The sequence below is a fragment of the Hevea brasiliensis genome, chromosome 17, assembly GCF_030052815.1.
Source record: "Hevea brasiliensis isolate MT/VB/25A 57/8 chromosome 17, ASM3005281v1, whole genome shotgun sequence".
Lineage (NCBI taxonomy): Eukaryota > Viridiplantae > Streptophyta > Magnoliopsida > Malpighiales > Euphorbiaceae > Hevea > Hevea brasiliensis.
The window spans coordinates 56,336,466-56,355,097 of NC_079509.1; the positions used below are offsets into that span (position 1 = coordinate 56,336,466).

General features: G+C 38.5%; 1 protein-coding gene across 2 annotated transcripts; it reads left to right on the top strand.

Annotated features, from left to right (window-relative positions):
* The first annotated feature begins 11,408 nt into the window (after positions 1 to 11,408).
* Positions 11,409 to 18,622, top strand: LOC131175385 (disease resistance protein RPV1-like). Of its 2 annotated transcripts, none has more exons than XM_058139529.1 (5): positions 11,409 to 12,179; positions 12,786 to 13,854; positions 13,974 to 14,414; positions 14,512 to 15,248; positions 18,176 to 18,622. In XM_058139529.1, exons 1-5 carry the CDS (start codon positions 11,710 to 11,712, stop codon positions 18,465 to 18,467), a joined length of 3,009 nt encoding a protein of 1,002 aa, XP_057995512.1. In that variant the 5' UTR covers positions 11,409 to 11,709; the 3' UTR covers positions 18,468 to 18,622. The 2 variants fall into 2 exon arrangements, with proteins under 2 accessions (XP_057995512.1, XP_057995511.1); XM_058139528.1 differs by having other exon boundaries at positions 11,410 to 12,179; positions 12,786 to 13,881.
* Positions 18,623 to 18,632: the final 10 nt, after the last annotated feature.

Below are 18,632 nucleotides of genomic sequence, written 5' to 3' on the forward strand. Positions count from 1 at the left end.
TAGCAATTGATTTGCAATTGGTTACTAAAATTAATTGTTATTTATAATCAATTCTGTAACAACCCTAATTTTTAAATTTATTATTTTGTAGGTAGATATTAATATTTTATTTTATTTAAATTTTAGGAAGTTATTTGAAATTTTTCAGATTTTAGAAATCGGGTTCGATTTTTCGAAAATATTAAACTTTGATGATTTTTAAAAATTAATTTAAAGACCACGTGGCAAAACTAAAAATATATTTGGACTCTACGAATTTTTCTGAGTTTTATAGAATTTTTTCGAAATTTTTGGGCCTCGTTTTCGGTCCCAAGGCAGAGTAAAAATTTAAAATTTTGTATCCTGAATCGAACCGGCCGAATCGAACCGGATCAGATCGGACCGATCGAATCGGACCAGCCATTTCTTTTTCTTCCTCCTTCCGCGCGCGCGCCCGACGCTTCCTCTTCCTCTCCCGTTTTCTCTCTCCTCTCTCCTCCTCTCACCGCGCCGCTGCCACCCCAGCCTCCTCCACTCGCCAGCGCGCCGCCCCAGCCCCTCTCCACCGCTGGTCGACGCTCCAGGCCACCGGAAAAGAGGCCCGAAACCTCCCCTTCGCGCAGCGCACTGTTTCACTTTCCCAGCCAAAATTCGATTGATCCAACCACCGATCGGACCGGGTCTTGTGTCAAAACTCTTCTACACCTCGAGAGCTTTCCATAAACACTAAGAACACCAAAATCCATTGAGCGGTTTGTCCAATTTTTGTCCAGAAAGTTTTAGTCCATTTCTATTTTTGGGCTAAATTTCTCGTAAACCGTGAACCCCACGAGAAAACCAAGAGTACCGGAGCGCTCCACTCGTCAAGAGCTTCGCGGCAATACCAATTTCAAAATTTTCTGATACCGTTTTTTGTAGTATTTTTCTGAGCACTAAATAAGATTAGAAATTTTCGTAAAAATTATGTACTAACCCCTGTATTGTGAGATTCGTGTAGGTACCTTCAATTCGCGGAAATTCAACGGTTGCCCGGGTTTGTGAATTTCGGGCCGGACAGACAGGCTACCGAAAAAGTCTTGGAATTGGATCGAGATTTTAGCTACCTTACCATTGTCAGACGTCCCGAGCACGTTCCCCGGGTCAGAATCGGCATAGGTAAACCCGAACCTTACTTTTTCTTAATTATCTAGTGCTTGAATGAGAGTAAAAATCCATGAAATATTCGTGGTAGCTTAGAAAATTATAATTCCTTTTGCATTAGCTTAGTAACAATGCTAAGAACCGCGGGCAAAGTTTTAGAATTTTTAGAGCTCATTTGGGTAGTTTTTACACAAGGGTCAATTATAAGGACTAAACTGTAAATTTTCATATTATGATTGTTGACTATTTGGATGGGTCCAGGAGGGGCTGTGTGATGTGATTGAGTTGTGAGTGTGTGGTTTGTGGATATAGAAGTGCATTTTAAGCCCTTTCACAGGTTGGGTAGGTCCTAGGTATAAGGGGGACTCTGTCGGATTTTCGACACGACTTAGGACATCTTTGGTCTTTTCTTAGTTTGTATTGAGTCAAATTTATTAAATAATTATAATAAAATTGTCAGGTGAGTTGGGACAGCCTTCCTCCTCCGCCCAGCCACCACAGTGACTTCGGTTGAGTCTATAAGTAAAATATTAATTTTAATTGTAATTTCGATATTATTATATGTTCAAGCATACCTATGCATCACTTATAAATATGTACCTATATAGTTAAACATTAGGCGCATTTTATATTGCATTCATGATTGTTGAAGTGCCATGGATGTTGTTTGTGGTAATTTGGAGTAGTGTGTGTGCGTGGCGTGCATGTGGTATGGTATTGGATATGGACAGGACAGGTAGACACGGCTTGAGAGACACTCGCTGGGACCTAATCTTTCGGGGTAGACACGGCTTGAGAGACACTTACTAGGACCCCATATTTGGTTTATTAAGCGAAAGTTCGGCTTGAGAGACACTCGCTGACAGAGGTTGGATTAAGAGGGCTGTATAGGGGATCAGCTCCCATATACGTATTGTTTGATAGTGTTGGGTGTGTGACTGTTGTAAATTGCCTTTTTGCTGTTATGATATGAAAATATTAACGATATTGCATTTCACTCCACAGGGTGCATTAGCTTTAGATAGCTATAGGAATTATGGTTAAAATTGATATTTTACTCTCTGAGTCGAACGCTCACTCCTATTCATCTATTTTTCCAAGCTACAGGAGGATTATTTATTGTGGCTAACATGCTCTTCTTCTTCGCAGGTCCTTTGATAGTACTTAATGTATTCTGTATAATTAAGTTAAATTTTTAGACTCCGCATGTGTTAGAAGCACTTATTTTTATTTGGGCCTGTATTATAAAGTTATGTTGAACCTGTAAAATTATTAACTGTTATGCATGATGGGATTGGATGGGGAGCTGAGCTCCCATTTGAGTTATGACTTTTTGATTATGTGGAGGGTGAGCTGAGCTCTCCAATTTATTATATATTGTGTTTACAGGTCGGGCGAGTCAAAAACTCCCCGTTAAATGGTCCATTTTATGGTCGGACTCTGTCCAGTTGAATTCTTGAAATTGGGCCCAAATGGGCCTTAGAGTTGGGTTGAGGAGTAGTTAGGTTTACTACGGGCCTCGGGGGCTTTAGGCTGGCCCAAGTCCTAGTGCCGATCTGGTCCATAGGTTGGGTCGTGACAAATATGGTATCAGAGCTTAGGCTTCAGATTCATAGGGAATATTTGTCTAAAGTGTTGGGAAGAGTCTAATCGGAGTCACATGCAGAGAATAGGGTCCACATTCATCTTGCATTGTCATCTTTGCTTCTAGTTTCTGCCTTATATAAGTGTGTGTAAATATAAGTCTATAGAGTTGTGTAACATGCCGTTTTGAAATTTTATGGGCTAATGCTACTGAATTTCATGAAAATGCGTAGAAGCAGAAGAGCTGCCATTGCACCAGAACTAGATGTGCCTGACGAGGTGTTAGCACAAGATGAGGCACCTGCCTCGAGGAGGCGGGGTAGGAGGCCTAGAGCTGCTCAAGTAGAAGAGCAGCTGCCACCAGTTTAGGATCAGTCTTTTATGGCTCAGGGTCCCATGGACCCAATGGCAGCTACCTTAGCCGGGTTGCAGAGAACCATCGATATGATAGCACAGTATATGGTCCACCCTCCCCAACAGCAACAGTCTACCACACCAAGAGGGGAACCTTACAAATAAATAATTAATTTCAAGAAGTTGGTGCCTGGTACTTATGATGTGTCAGACGATGCCTATCGATTTTTGGATTCCTGCAAACAGGCAGGGATGGAGTTGTAGTTGACTGATAGGAGGCTTATAGAGTGTGTGCAGCATGTATTGGGGCCAGTGCCAAGACAGTGGATGACAGACTACGTACTACCTCGTATTGAGGGATTATCTTGGACACAGTTTGTGGAACTGTTTATCAATAGGGTTGTGCCAGAAAGTTTCAGAGATCAAAAGCAGTGGCCCTTTGAGGCCTTAAGGCAGAATGGCAGATCTGTAGATGAATATGCTACAGAATTTCTGGAACTGAGTAGGTATGCCCCTACAGCAGGGGCTACAGAAAGTATGAAGGTAAAAAGGTTCCTAAAAGGGTTGGACAGGAGGTATGCAAATCTGGTCATGATGTCTGATCAGTCTTTTAATATGGTAGTTGATCGAGCCCGAAAGATTGAGATTAGCTATACAGGAGATGACAGTGGTAGAGCAAAGAAGAATAGAGCAAAGAAGAATAGAGCAGAAGGTTCTTTAGGTGTTCCCTATACGGGTACCACGGATAGTGGCAGTCAAAGTCACTACAGAGGAAGAGGTAGAAGCAACAAAAAGGGTGGTTTTAAACACAAATCTCGAGGATTCAGACCATGGTACAGATCCAGCAGTGGTCACAGTTCAGGTTATAGTAGTTCTAGGTCTGGTTTAGGATCCTCCTTTGCACCTTGCGCACAGTGTGGAAGAGGACATTCAAGACCTTGTATGATGGGTTCAGGAGTATGTTTTAGCAGGGTCACTTTGCTAGAGAATGTCTAGTGTTCAGCGAGCCACAGATGGGGTCACAGGGTTCTGTTGCCAATGTTCCTCGTTAGTTGTATCCTAGTGCTTTCAGCATGGCAGGTAGTCAGTTCAGGAGCCAACAGGGCCGAGGACAAGGAGGACGTGGATTTGGAGGCAGATCAAGAGGTAGAAGTCAATATTAGGGTTCTGCAACACAGGATAGGGGTCAAGCTCGGGTTTTCACCGCAATTGGGGCAGGTATTCTTCTAGTCTCTTCCTATGAGGCTCGTGTTTTGATAGATCCGAGTGCTACGCACTCATTTTTCTCCCTAGTGTTTGCCATGAGATTGAGTAGGAGCCCTACAACTTTAGAATGCCCTTTGTCTATAACTACCCCGCTTAGTGACAACATAGATGTAGATATGATTTTTCTGGGTAGTCCAGTAGTAGTGGATGGAAGAATCCTCCCAGCAGACTTGGTTCCTCTACCAGTAATGGATTTCGATGTAATTTTGGGAATGGATTGGTTGGCAACTCATTATGCCACTTTAGACTGCAGGAACAAAAAGGTGTATTTTCACATACCTGGTGTGGAAGAGTTTAACTTTGATGGTGACAGGAGCGTGGCTCTATATAATTTGATGTCAGCAATTAATGCTAGCAAAATGTTGAGGCGTGGATGTCAAGGATATTTGGCATTGGTAAGAGATACATCTGTAGAAGGTGTCAACATGGAAAATGTTCCTATTGTCAGAGAATTCATGGATGTCTTCCCTGAGGAGCTTCCAGGATTGCCACCAGGAAGGGAAATAGAGTTCTGCATTGATATTATGCCGGGTACAAACCCCATATCAATGCCGCCTTACAGGATGGCACCAGCAGAAATGAAAGAGCTAAAGGAGCAACTATAGGAGCTTTTGGACAAGGGTTTTATATGTCTGAGCACTTCACCCTGGGGTGCTCCTGTTCTATTTGTGAGAAAGAAGGATGGGTCCTTGAGGTTGTGTATTGACTATAGACAGCTGAACAAGGTGACTGTGAAGAACAAGTGTCCACTTTCTCGGATCGATGATATGTTTGATCAGCTCCAAGGGGCTAGATTCTTTTCCAAGATAGACCTGCGATCAGGCTACCATCAGTTGAGAATCAGGAATGAGGATGTGTCCAAAACAGCATTTAGGATAAGATATGGTCATTATGAGTTCTTGGTGATGTATTTTGGACTCACTAATGCACCAGCAGCCTTCATGGACTTAATGAACAGGGTGTTTAGGCCATTCCTAGACCGTTTTGTCATCGTATTCATAGATGACATTTTGGTATACTCTCGGACCGAGGAAGAACACGTGTGGCACTTGAGGATGGTGTTGCAGACTTTGAGGGAGCACCAGCTATATGCTAAATTTTCAAAATGTGAATTTTGGCTAGAAAGCATCTCATTCTTGGGACACGTGGTTTCTAATGAAGGCATTCAAGTAGATCCCAAGAAAATTGAAGCTGTAACTGATTAGCTTAGGCCTACAACAGTCACTGAGGTGCGAAGTTTTCTGGGTCTAGCTGGCTACTATAGGCTTTTTGTGCAAGATTTTTCCAGGATAGCAGCTCCCCTAACTAAGTTAACTCGAAAGAATGTTCCATTCATTTGGACAAATGACTGTGAGGAGAGTTTCCAGAAGCTTAAGGAGTGTCTAACCACCGCCCCGGTGTTAACACTACCGATGAGTGGTGAAGGATATACCGTACTGTGACGCCTCCAGAGTTGGCTTAGGGTGTGTTCTGATGTAGAATGGAAAAGTAGTGGCTTATGCTTCAAGGCAGCTGAAGAGGCATGAACAGAATTACCCCACCCATGATTTGGAAATGGCGGCTGTAGTCTTTGCACTAAAGATCTGGAGACACTATCTGTATGGTGAAGTGTGCGAGATATACACCGACCATAAGAGTTTGAAGTACTTCTTCCAACAGAGGGATTTAAACTTGAGACAGAGGAGATGGATGGAGCTTCTGAAGGACTATGATTGCAACATCCAGTACCACCCTGGGAAGACCAATGTAATAGCAGATGTTTTGAGCAGAAAATCTTCTGGCAGTTTGGCACACATATCAGTGAAAAAGAGACCATTGATTCAGGAAGTACATGAGTTGATGGATCAAGGTCTAATCTTAGATCTTTCATATGAGAGGGTATTGTTAGCTCATTTTTCAGTGAGACCAGACCTGCGAGATAGAGTTAGAGTTTCCCATTACAGAGACCAACAATTAATGAAGATCATAGAAAAAGTACAGCAGGGTAAAGGTGGTGAGTTTGGATTTGCCAATGATGGCGCCCTAGTGCAAGGTCCTAGGATATGTGTGCCCAATGTGGACAATCTCAGAAATGAAATCATGCAAGAGGCACATTATACACTATACAATGTCCAGCCAGGCTCCACCAAGATGTACCATGATGTGAAAGATAGTTATTGGTGGAATGGCATGAAGAGAGACATAGCAGACTTCGTGTCCAAGTGCTTGACTTGTCAGAAGGTGAAGTTTGAACACCAGAGGCCGTCAGGGAAGCTGCAAGAGCTTCCTATCCCAGAATGGAAGTGGGAGATGATTACTATGGATTTTGTGACTGGGTTGCCTCGTACCACGCAAGGATATGATTTGATATGGGTAATTGTAGACTGCCTAACTAAATCAGCTCATTTCTTGCCTGTGAAGATCACCTATTCTGTTGCACAGTACGCCTGACTCTATATTCGAGAAATAGTCAGATTGCATGGAGTTCCGGCTTCCATAATATCTGACAGAGGGACCCAGTTCACTTCTTGATTTTGGAGGAAGTTACAAGAGGCACTTAGCACACAGTTGAACTTTAGTAATCGCTTCCACCCTCGTATTGCACGACAAACTGAAGGACAATTCAAACACTGGAAGACATGCTTCGCATGAGTGTTTTGGATTTTGGAGGTCAATGGGATGATCAACTACCTTTGGTGGAGTTTGCCTACAACAACAGTTACCATTCCAGCATAGGGATGGCACCCTATGAGGCACTATATGGAAGAAAGTGTAGGTCTCCTCTGTGTTGGACGGAAATGGAAGAAGCGAAGGTGCATGATGTAGACCTAGTGCAGTACACTTCAGAGATAGTTCCTTTAATCAGGGAACGATTGAAAACAAATTTTCAAAGAGGCGTAAGAGTTATGCACTCTGCACGGAGGGATGTGGAGTTTGCAGTAGGCGACTACGTATTCCTGAAGGTTTCTCCGATGAAGGGAGCCATGAGATTTAGAAAGAAGGGCAAGTTAGCACCTCGGTATATTGGACCTTTTGAGGTTATTGATAGAGTTGGAGCAGTCGCCTGCCAATTGGAGCTACCACCCAACCTTTTTCATGTTCATCTTGTATTTCACATCTCCATGCTCAGGAAATACATACCTGATCCTTCTCATGTGCTATAGCCGGATGTAGTAAAGCTGAAAGAAAACTTGACGTTTAAAGAGCAATCTGTAGCCATAGTGGACTACCAAGTGAGATAGCTAAGATCAAAACAGATCTCTATGGTTAAGGTTTTGTGGAGGAGCCAGTCAGTAGAAGAGTGTACCTGGGAGTCAGAGCGGGACATGCGTAGCAAATACCCTTATCTATTCAATGTATAATTCAGTACCTTATTCTGCCTTGTGTAAAAATTCGAGGACGAATTTTCTGTAAGGGGGGAAGAATGTAACACCCTAAATTTTAAATGCATTATTTTGTGAGTAATATTAATATTTTTATTTTATTTATTTAAATTTTAGGAAATTATTTGAAATTTTTCGAATTTTTGAAATCGGGTTTGATTTCCCGAAAATATAAAACTTTGATGATTTTTAAAAATTAATTTAAAAATCACGTGGCAAAACTAAAAATATATTTAAAGTCTACGAATTTTTCTGAGTTTTCTAGAATTTTTTCGAAATTTTTGGGCCTCGTTTTTTATCCCAAGGCAGAGTAAAAATTCAAAATTTTATATCCTGAATTGAACCTACCGAATCGAATCGGACTGAATTGGACCGATCGAATCTGACCGGCCCTTTTCTTTTTCTTCCTTCTTCTCCCTCGCGCGCCCGACCTCTCCTCCTTCCCTTCCCATTTTCTCTTTCCTCCCTCACCCCCAGGCCGCGCCGCCGCCACCCAGCCTTCCCCACCTCGCCGGCGCACCCCCCACCACCTCCCCATGGCCGGCCGACGCTCCAGGTGGTCGAAAAACCAGACGCACGAGGGCCGTTTCGGCTTCCCGGCCGAAATCAGACCGATCCGGCCACTAATTGGGCCGGGTCTTGTGTCAACCACCATCTACACCTCGAGAGCTTTCCATAGACACCAAGAACACCAAAATCCATCGAGCGGTTTGTCCAACTTTTGTCCGGGAAGTTTTAGCCTATTTTGACTTTTGGGTTAGATTTCTCGCAAACCGTGAACCCCACGAGAAAACCGAGTACCAGAGTGCTCCACTCGTCGAGAGCTTCGCGGCAATATAAATTTCAAAATTTTCCGACATCGTTTTTCGGTGGGTCCCGCGAAACTTCGCAGTGTTTTTCCAAGCCTTAAATGAGCTTAGAAAATTTCGTGAAAATTTTTTACTAACCCCCGTGTTGTGGGCTTCGTGTAGGTACCTTCAATTCGTGAAAATTCGACAGTTGTCTGGGTCTGTGAATTTCCGGCCAGACAGACCGGCTACCGAAAAAGTCTCTGAATTGGATCAAGATTTTGGCTACCCCACCATTATCAGACGGGCCGAGCGTGTCCCCGAAGTCGGAATCAGCATAGATAAACCCAAACCTTGCTTTTTCATAATTTTCTAGTGATTAAATGGGATTAAAAATCCATAAAATATTCGTGGTAGCTCAGAAAATTATGATTCTTTTTGCAATAGCCTAGTAATATTGCTAAGGACTGCGGGGCAAAGTTTTAGAACTTTTAGAGTTGATTTGGATAGTTTTTGCAAAATAGATCAATTATAAGGACTAAACTGTAATTTTACATCGTGTGATTGATGACTGTTTGGATGGACCCAGGAGGGGCTGTGTGATATGATTGAGTTGTGGGTGTATGGTATGTGAATATAGAAGTGTGTTTTTAGCCTTTTTGCAGGTTGGGTAGGTCCTAGATATAGGGGAGATTCTGCCGGATTTTCGGTACGACTTAGGACGTATTTGGTCTTTTCTTGGTTTGTATTGAGTCAATTGTATTAAATAATTATAATAAAATTGTCAGGTGAGCCAGGACAGCCTTCTTTCTCCGCCCAACCGCCACAGTGACTGCTGTCAAGTCTGTGAGTAAAATATTAATTTTAATTATAATTTCGATATTATTATATGTTCAAGCATGCCCATGCATCACTTATATGTAAATATCTATGTAGTTAAACTCTAGACACATTTTATGTTGCATTAACTGTTAAGTGCCATGGATGTTGTTGTGGTAATTTGGAGCAGTGTGCGTGAGTTGGCGTGCGTGTGGTATGGTGTTGGCTATGAACAGGACGAGTAGACACGGCTTGAGATCTTTGCTGGGACCCGGTCCTTCGGGGTAGACACGACTTGAGTTCTTCACTGGGACCCCGATTTGGTTTATTAAGTGGAAGTCTGAGCTTGAGTTATTCGCTGGCACAGTTTGGATTAAGAGAGCTGTATAGGGGATCAGCTCCCATTTATGTATGATTTGACATTACTGGGTGTGTGAGTGCTCCAAATTACCTTTTTGCTGTTATGATGTGAAAATATTGCTGATGTTGCATTTCACTCTACAGGGTGCATTAACTTTAGATAGTTATAGAGATTATGGTTAAAATTGATATTTTACTCTCTGAGTCGAAAGCTCACTCCTGTTCATTATTTTTCAGGCTACAGGAGGATTTTTGTTATGGTTAACCTGCTTTTCTCCTTCGCAGGTTGTTTATTAATGTTTTTGTAATTCTATTAACTCTTAGAATTTCCGCATGTGTTAGAAATATTTATTTGATTTGGGTCTGTAATACAATTATCATATTGGATCTGTAAACTTATTATTATTATATGCATGTTTGATGGACTGGATGAGGGAGCTGAGCTCCCATTTATTTTTATGACACTTGAGTATGTGACGGGTGAGCTGAGCTCCCCAATTGATTATATATTGTGTTTACAAGTTGGGTGAGTCAAAAACTTCCCGTTGAAAGGTCCACTTTATGGCCGGACTCTGTCCGGTTAAATTCTTGAAATTGGGCCCAAATTGGCCTTAGAGTTGGGTTAAGGAATAGTTAGGCTTACTACGGGCCTCGGGGGCTTTAGGCTGGCCCAGGTCTTAGTGCCGATCTGGCCCATAGGTTGGGTCGTGACAGCCTTCCTGCTTCCTCTGACCTTTCCACTATAGTTGCTTTGACTGCCACCCATACTACTTATTTGTGGCACATTGGATGGCCCTTCAGCTCGGTTTTTCTTTACTCTGCTTCCATCATCACCCATATAACTAATTTCAAATTGTCTGGCTCGGTCCATCCATACTCTCAGATTTTTTGTGAAGTTCACAGTTTAAGAGAAATTTAGCTCAAAAGTCAAAATAGGCTAAAATTTTGTGGGAAAAAATTGAACAAACCGCTCGATGAATTTTTATGTTCTTGGTGTCTATGGAAAGCTCTCGAGATGTATATGAGGTTTAGGACAATAACCGGTCTAATTGGTGGCTGGATCGGCTGGAATCGGCTCGAGAAAGTGGAACGTCATGCGCGCGCTAGGGGGAGTTTGGTGCGACTTTCCGGCGAGGAGAAGACGTCCAGGTGGGGGGCCGGTGATCGGGGAAGGGCTAGGCGGCGGTTGGGTAGCAAGGGGAGGAGAAAGGAGAGAGAAAATGGAGAGGGAAGGGAGGTGCAGCAGGTGCACGATGGGGAGGAAGAAAAAGAAGAAAATCTGGTCCGATTTGATCGGTCCGACCCAGTCTGGTTCGATTCGGCCGGTTCGATTCAAAACATTCGAAATTAAATTTTTACTCTGCTTTAAGATAAAAAACGAGGTCCAAAAATGTCAGAAAAATTTCAGAAAACTCAAAAAAATTTGTAGAGTCTAAATATATTTTTATTTTTACCACGTAATTTTTAAATTAATTTTTAAAAATTATCGAAGTTTAATAATTTTAGGAAATCAAATTTGATTCAAAAATTCAGAAATTTTAAATAAAATCTTAAAATATTTAATATAATAAAATATTAATATTTATATATAAAATAATTATCTAAAATTTTGGAGTGTTACAAATGGATTAGATAATATTGGTAATATAAAAAAATATTTAAATAATTTAAATTAAACTAATTATTAAAATTTTAATAATTAAATTGATAAAGTTAATTGATCATTTCCCCCTCCAATTATAGTTTTTCCACGCAAATATTATTGTTCAAGTCAAAGCTTCCTAGAGTGAAACTTCCTAGAAATTTCCTCCTCTGGTCTTCTGGTGGTTTTGTTCTTGATTTTCTTGGTTACATGTTACGATCTGCTCTATGGGAGGCTGAAGAATCAGAGTCTCTTGAAGAATTCTCTTTTTTCTTCATATTGCTAACAAGTGCGTTCTGTGGATCTAATGGTTTTGTTCTGAAATTTGGTGGCTCATATCTTCTGTTCCATGGATGTACCTTGATTTGGATAACGTCATTCATATATTTGTCTCGGAAGTTTTCTCTTTTATAGAATGGCTGCTTCATCATCTTCTTGTCCTTTTGATGCGTTCTTGAGCTTTAGAGGCGATGACGTTCGCAAGACTTTTGCAGATCATGTCTATGCAGCTTTGACTGGAGCGGGGATTCACACCTTCAGGGACGATGAAGAAATTGAGAGGGGGAAAAACATTGACCAAGAACTCACGAAAGCAATTCAACAATCAAAAGTAGCAGTAATAGTGTTTTCTCCAGACCATGCCTCTTCAAGATGGTGCCTTGATGAGCTTTTGATGATCAATGAGCGTAGAAAATCTGATGGTATGCATATTTTGCCAATTTTTTACCATGTCGATCCAAGTGCAGTCAGGCGGCAGAAAGAAAGCTTCAAGGAAGCATTTGATAGACATGAACAGCAACTAAAGGAGGAGACAGACAAGGTGGAGAGATGGAGGGCAGCTCTTAAAGAAGTTGCAGATCTAGGCGGGGAGGTTTTAAAAGACCAGTATTTTTCTCAACTCCTCTGTGTTTTGTTCAAATTAATCCGAAAATACAATTCATTTTAACTAGAATTCAGTTTATATGAGAGGTCTGTTTAACAAATAGTTTTATATTATCCAAGTGCATAATGGTAGAGAAAAGTAGGAAAGGTAGGAGAGAGGGTATATGTTTTTGTAAGAAATATACCAGCATTTTAATCCATTTCATTTCAAATTTCATTAAATTTGATGAGAATTGATTTTAATAATTTTATGAAATTCAATCCTAAAATTTTTACAGGCTAACAAAATTTGGTGAAATTCATTTCAACCAAACAACTACTTATTTAAACTACTACAATCTCCAAGACTACTACTTGACATTGTTAAAAAAACAATACTAACGACACATATGTTGAAGGTGTTGAATTCTAATTGAATTGAAGCAGTTAATTGAATTATAATCCAAATCAAAGTTAAAGTTGAAATTATTATTATTTTTTTCGACAACTCAAATTCCTGCCATTCTATAGTATTATTAAATCAATTACATAAATTTATTTGTATTAGAAGGATGATAATCCTTACATATGCTCATTATATTTCTTTTTAACCATTACTTTGGCTTTTAGGTACGAGGCACCGTTCATTCAAAACATTGTCAAGCTCGTTGCGAATAAATTGGATCGCAAGCTTCTGCATGTGGGTTCCTACTTAACAGGAATAGGTGATTATGTAGGCCGGATTAATCACTGGTTGCAAGATGAGTCGACAAATGTTAGGATATTGGTACTTTACGGGATTGGTGGGGTTGGAAAGACCACCATTGCAAAGACTGTTTATAACCAAGACTCTGACAAGTTTGAAAGGAGCTGCTTTCTTGCGGACGTTGCTGAAACATCAGAACAGCCAAAAGGTATGAATAGCTTACAAGAACAACTTCTTTCAGATATCCATAAGCGGGAATCAGTAAAGATATATAATGTAGATGAGGGAGTTATGAAGATCAAGGATGCTATGTGTTGCAGGAAAGTTATCATTATTCTTGATAATGTGGATAATTCAGAACAATTCAAATCCATTATTGGTAAACAAGAGTGGCTGTCGTCGGGAAGTAAAATCATCGTCACAACTCGATTGAAGTGTTTGTTAAGTGAAGGTTGTTGGAAACTTCACATTAAGCCATTGAGTGTTAAAAAGTCACATAAACTCTTCGCCTTGCATGCCTTTGGACGAGAAGATTCTCCTGAAAATTTCGATGAGCACTCTGAACGTGTAGTGAGCCTTTGTGATGGTCTTCCATTAGCTCTTCGTGTTTTAGGCTCCTTTCTTCGTCGCAGAAGTATAGATGAATGGAAAAGTGAGATTAAGGAACTGCAAGAAATTCCTGATAGTCGAATTCAAAAGATTCTCAGAAAAAACTTTGATTCTCTACATAATGATCGTCATCGAAGCATATTTCTTCACATAGTTTTTTTCTTTATTGGGTGGGATAAAGATGTTGTAGTTAAAATTTTAGAGGGATGTGGCTTCGAAGCAATAATTGGAGTTCAACATCTCTTGGATAGATGTCTCATTGAAATCAATGAAAGAAACAACCTAGCGATGCATCAGTTGGTTAGAGACATGGGTAGGGAAGTTGTTCGCCAAGAATCTCCTGATGAACCGGGGGAGCGCAGTAGAATATGTAATCATAAAGAGGTATTTAGGGTGTTGACAGAAAAAACCGTGAGTTACACTTCTCATACACATCTTTGTTTTTGGTTTTTACGTGCTTCTACTGGAACTCTTTTTTGTGTGTGTTTCTTGGATTGATGCAGGGTACCAAGACAATTAGGGGCCTCATTCTTGACATGCATTTGTTAAGAGAAGAGAAACATGTCGGCCCAATTTCAAATTATGGAAATTACAGTCATGAAAATTCGGTGGAGGAATCAGTGCTTGGTTGTGAAGATAATCGTTCAATGCATGATCGTCTTGGTGGCATCGTTAGGCAACGGATTGTGAATTGTATCCCAAAAACCTCATCTACCTCCGCAGATGTGATAAAAACAGAGGCATTTGCAAACATGCGCCAATTAAATGTGCTCCTGCTCGATGATGTTAAGCTTGATGGAGGATATGAAGATTTTCCAAAACACTTGGTGTGCCTGCGTTGGCTCAGATTCCCTTTGAACTCTATGCCAACGTGTTTAAATGTGGAGAAACTTGTTGTTCTTGATATGCGGTATAGCAGGCTAAAACATGCTTGGCAGGGAAAGGTGTGTGACTCACTCTTCTTGTCTTTTTCTCTTTATAATCTATCAAATTATAAGACAATTTATTGAAGCCGATTTTTTTTTTCCACTAAATTTTCAGTCCTTTCCATGCTTGAAGATCCTTGACCTAAGTCACTCTCATTTACTCACTACAACCCCTGACTTCACGGGACTACCTGGTCTTGAGAGTTTGCTGCTTAAAGATTGTATAAACTTAGTCAAGATTGACGATTCTATTGCAGTCCTAAGGGCACTTGTCTTGTTAAATCTTGAAGGCTGCGCAAAACTCAAGGAGCTTCCAAAGACAATTTCTGATTTGAAATCACTTGAAGAACTATATTTGACTGGTTGCTCAGAACTTAAAGTGCTACCCAAAGTGCTGGCTCAGATGGAATCCTTGAAGGTGTTTTTTGCTGGTGGAATTACCTTGAATGAATTAAGCTTTAGCTCGAGAGATGTAAGGGGGCCTTGGTCTTGGTTATCAGGCAGAGAAGGTCCAGAATCCACTATGTTTTCATCTGCTTTTCTTCCACGTTCTTTGACCCATTTGATCCTTCCAAACTGCAATTTATCAGATGGTAAATTTACCACGGATCTTCATTTGCCGTCTTTGAGACATTTAGTTCTGCGTGATAACCCACTTAATACTATATCGGCTGAAATTCCTGGGCTCCCTTCACTCGTATATCTTGATATAACGCAGTGCAACAACTCCAACGTTATTATAAAGGTTCCTACGAGTATAGAGGAACTGAATTGGATAGGGCGGTCAGTTACAAGTCTGTCGGACTTGCTGCGTTTTGGGTTAGAGCACATCTCCAGTGGTCGTGAAAACCGGTAATTTTCTCAACTCCGCTTTTATTTTTAACTAGGTTTTTCAATATATTTATATTTAATTTATTTAAAATACTTTCAAGTGGACTCAGTTGGTCTGACGAAAATTTCTAAAATATTTCGAAGCTTTAAAAAATAGCGTTCAAAATATTTTGAAGCTTTAAGAGGGTGAGTTCCATATTCTTCTCCCTTCTAAAAAATTTTGCCAAAAGTGAGTAATTTCTTCTATCATTTTAAATTAACTTATTAACAAATTATAGGTTATTTTTATCAAAAATTTATTTGACTTGTTTTTTTTTTTTTTATAACTTTGAACAAATGAAAAAATTTGGATTGTTTTTTAAAAAGAAGGATATGCAATTATGTTTATATTTATTTTTTATAATATAAAAATACACTTAAGTTTAGTCCCTAAACTTTATGAGCAATTTTGTCACTGAATGTTTTAAGAATGGCTTGTAAAAAAATTGTGAAAATTTACGTGAAAGAGAAAACAAATACGAGGAATAAATATAAATTGAATGTGAATATAAAGAATAAATAATAATATACTGATAAAATATATATATAAATAAATTCTTATAAGATGAAAATAAACCTTATTTTTATGGAAAATTTTTGTGTAGATTTAACTTAATCAAAAGAAAAAAAATATATATATATATATATAATAAACAGAATTTATATATTTATATCTTAATTTTATAATTGAATTTTTTTTTATGAAAAATTTTAAAGAGGATTTTTTGGATAAATTTTGTTTATAGTCACTCAAATTTATTAATTATTTTATTTTAGTGATTATTATACTTTAATTTATTTCAATAAAATTACTTTTTTTTTTTAAATTTTTGTTCTCACTAGCAATCAGTCAGGCCAAATTTTGAGAGAATCTCTGGTACAACTTATATGTGGCATGATTTATGTAGATTTAAATCATAAAAAGATAAATTATATTTGCACTGAGTCTAATTGAAATTTGTTTTTATCTTTTTATTTTTTTTAGGGATTTAAAAATAGGGATTAACAAATATAATAAACAGTATAAAAATAATTTTTTTTTTTAATATGATCTAGCGGGGAGAAATTTTTTTTATAATTTAAAATCATATAAGACACATATAAAAATTTTATAAAAATTCTATCAAATTTTGGTATGAAAGGTTGGTAATAAAAAAAATAAAAAATAAGTAATTTTATTAAAATAAATTAAAATATAATGATTAAATTAAAATAATTAATAAAATTGAGTGAGTACTAAAGAAATTTATCCTTCATTTTCAACTTACTGATGTTGCTGTATCCGCAAGTGCACGGGTCACAGTAGTATAGTTTTAAAAAAAATGATATCGATCCCACAGGGAATTGTGCTTAAATTGGAAATAAAAGTATAAGCTAATTAGAATGACAAAATTTAAAGATGTAAAATGAAATTTGGAATTAAAATTGGTATTTGAGGAATTAAAGCTAAATCAAACAATTAACTAAAATTAATTAAACTAGATTACCAAAAATTAATTTGAAATTGCTATTTATGAAATTTGGAGGAATTAAATCTAAATTCAATAAAAATTAAAGTGATTCTAGAGATTGGATTTTTCCATATTGTTTGCATGTGGTTTATCCCTAATTTAGCCAAACACATGAGAATTGCAATTTTGAGGAAAATCAATTCTTAAATTTTTGAAACCTTTTTCAAGCATTTCAAAATTAGTTTTCATTAAATCAAACCCTGTTTTCACGGTATTTCAAACCTAACAAAAACCCAATTAATGCTCTAATTGATTTTGGAAAGTTCCCCTTAATCCTCTTAGCTTATCTCTAACACCAAGAAAATAAAGTTTATTGCAAGATTATCTATCCCTAATATTCACTTTTCAGTCCATCTATTAAGGATTAAAGCTTAACTTAATGAGGGCCCATTCATCAAGCAAGGCAATAAGCACACAAGCAATAAATTAAAATGTAACAATCTTCATTTAAATGGCCAAATCAGTTCAAAACCACAATACAAAATAATATTTACAAACCCATCTCTAGAATCTCAAACAACTACTCACTAATCATAATTTCTAAACAAACCCAAATGTATAAATAAAGAAATAATGGAAATGTAAGCTAAGGAGTAGAAAAACCCAGAAAATTGCAGAAGAATCTGCTGCAGAAAAGTGCAGAATGAGCTCCTTGCTGCTGCTGCAGAAATGGATCCCGTCTCCCTCCTTCTCTCTTTCTATTCTTGCCCAAAAATGCTTCCCTTCCTCCCCCTCTATGGAAAGAAAATGATAAAGGAGACTTTATATGGGTTAGGGGTCTGCCCTAGAATGGGTAAAAAGGGGGAAGGTTCCAGAGAAAGTGAGGTAAAAAGTCAAAGTAACGAGAATGCCACGTCAGCCATTTCCAGTAAAAACAACATAAGCTGAGTCGGTTGTGTCGCGGGTTGTATCGCGGGTTGTGTAGCTCTCGGCCTGAATATCTGACGATCGACACAACCTGCGACATAAGCTAACTCGGTTGTGCTGCAGGTTGTGTAACAATCTGCCTGAATATCTGACGATTCGACACAACCTGCGACATGAGCTAAATCGGTTATGCTGCAGGTTGTGTCGCTCTCGGCCATTTTTTACTCAACTTCAAAAATTTTTGCAATTCAACTCTAATCTCCTCCAAATGGCTACTCTGATCAAAATACATCAAATTTCTCCAAATTTAACCTACAAAACAAATAAATTTCAGAAATTAAACTAAGAAGTGTGAAAATTATAAAGTTGACTAAATATGTGCTAATATCTATAGTAATAACTATGAATAAGGGTAAATTATGTGCAAAAATTACTCCTAAATGATGATATTAAATGCATGCATCACTTACTAAATAAATTCCTAATCTTTGTGCTTATTAGATTTCCATTTTACCATGCCTTTGGCTTTAGGTTCACGGCATCGTTCTGCCAAAATTTTGTGCAGCTTGTTCAATCGGATTGGCCGAAATTCCGGGGGAATTTCATTTTCTTGAACAATAATGTTTGGTGCCAATTACAATGTCTGGGGGATGGTCTTCGGTCACGTGTAATACTACAGGAGAATACTTCGGGTCCTTCGCTTGCGCATAACTTACTTCTTTGGGATATGCAAAAGGGAAAATTATTAGAGGCGGACGAGGGATATATGAAGACCGGGAGTTTCTTGGCTATCCTGAGGGTTTTCATTGAAAGTTTGATTTAAAAATTAAAAATTCAATTAATTGAAATTTTGATGGAAAAAGCTACTATGAGATTTCTCACAATGGATTTTAGTGTGCTTAATTATATGATTAGTTGGATACGCTATCAAGAAAAATATATTACTTAAATAATATTAAAATTTAGTTAAAAGTTAAATTTTACTTTT

Excerpts from the sequence above, each read along its gene's own strand:
- LOC131175385 (XM_058139528.1), top strand. The coding sequence starts at position 11,710 with ATGGCTGCTTCATCATCTTCTTGTCCTTTTGATGCGTTCTTGAGCTTT. Across the intron at positions 13,882-13,973 it reads GGGTGTTGACAGAAAAAACC|GGTACCAAGACAATTAGGGG; the intron begins GTGAGTTACACT and ends GGATTGATGCAG. Across the intron at positions 14,415-14,511 it reads AACATGCTTGGCAGGGAAAG|TCCTTTCCATGCTTGAAGAT; the intron begins GTGTGTGACTCA and ends CTAAATTTTCAG.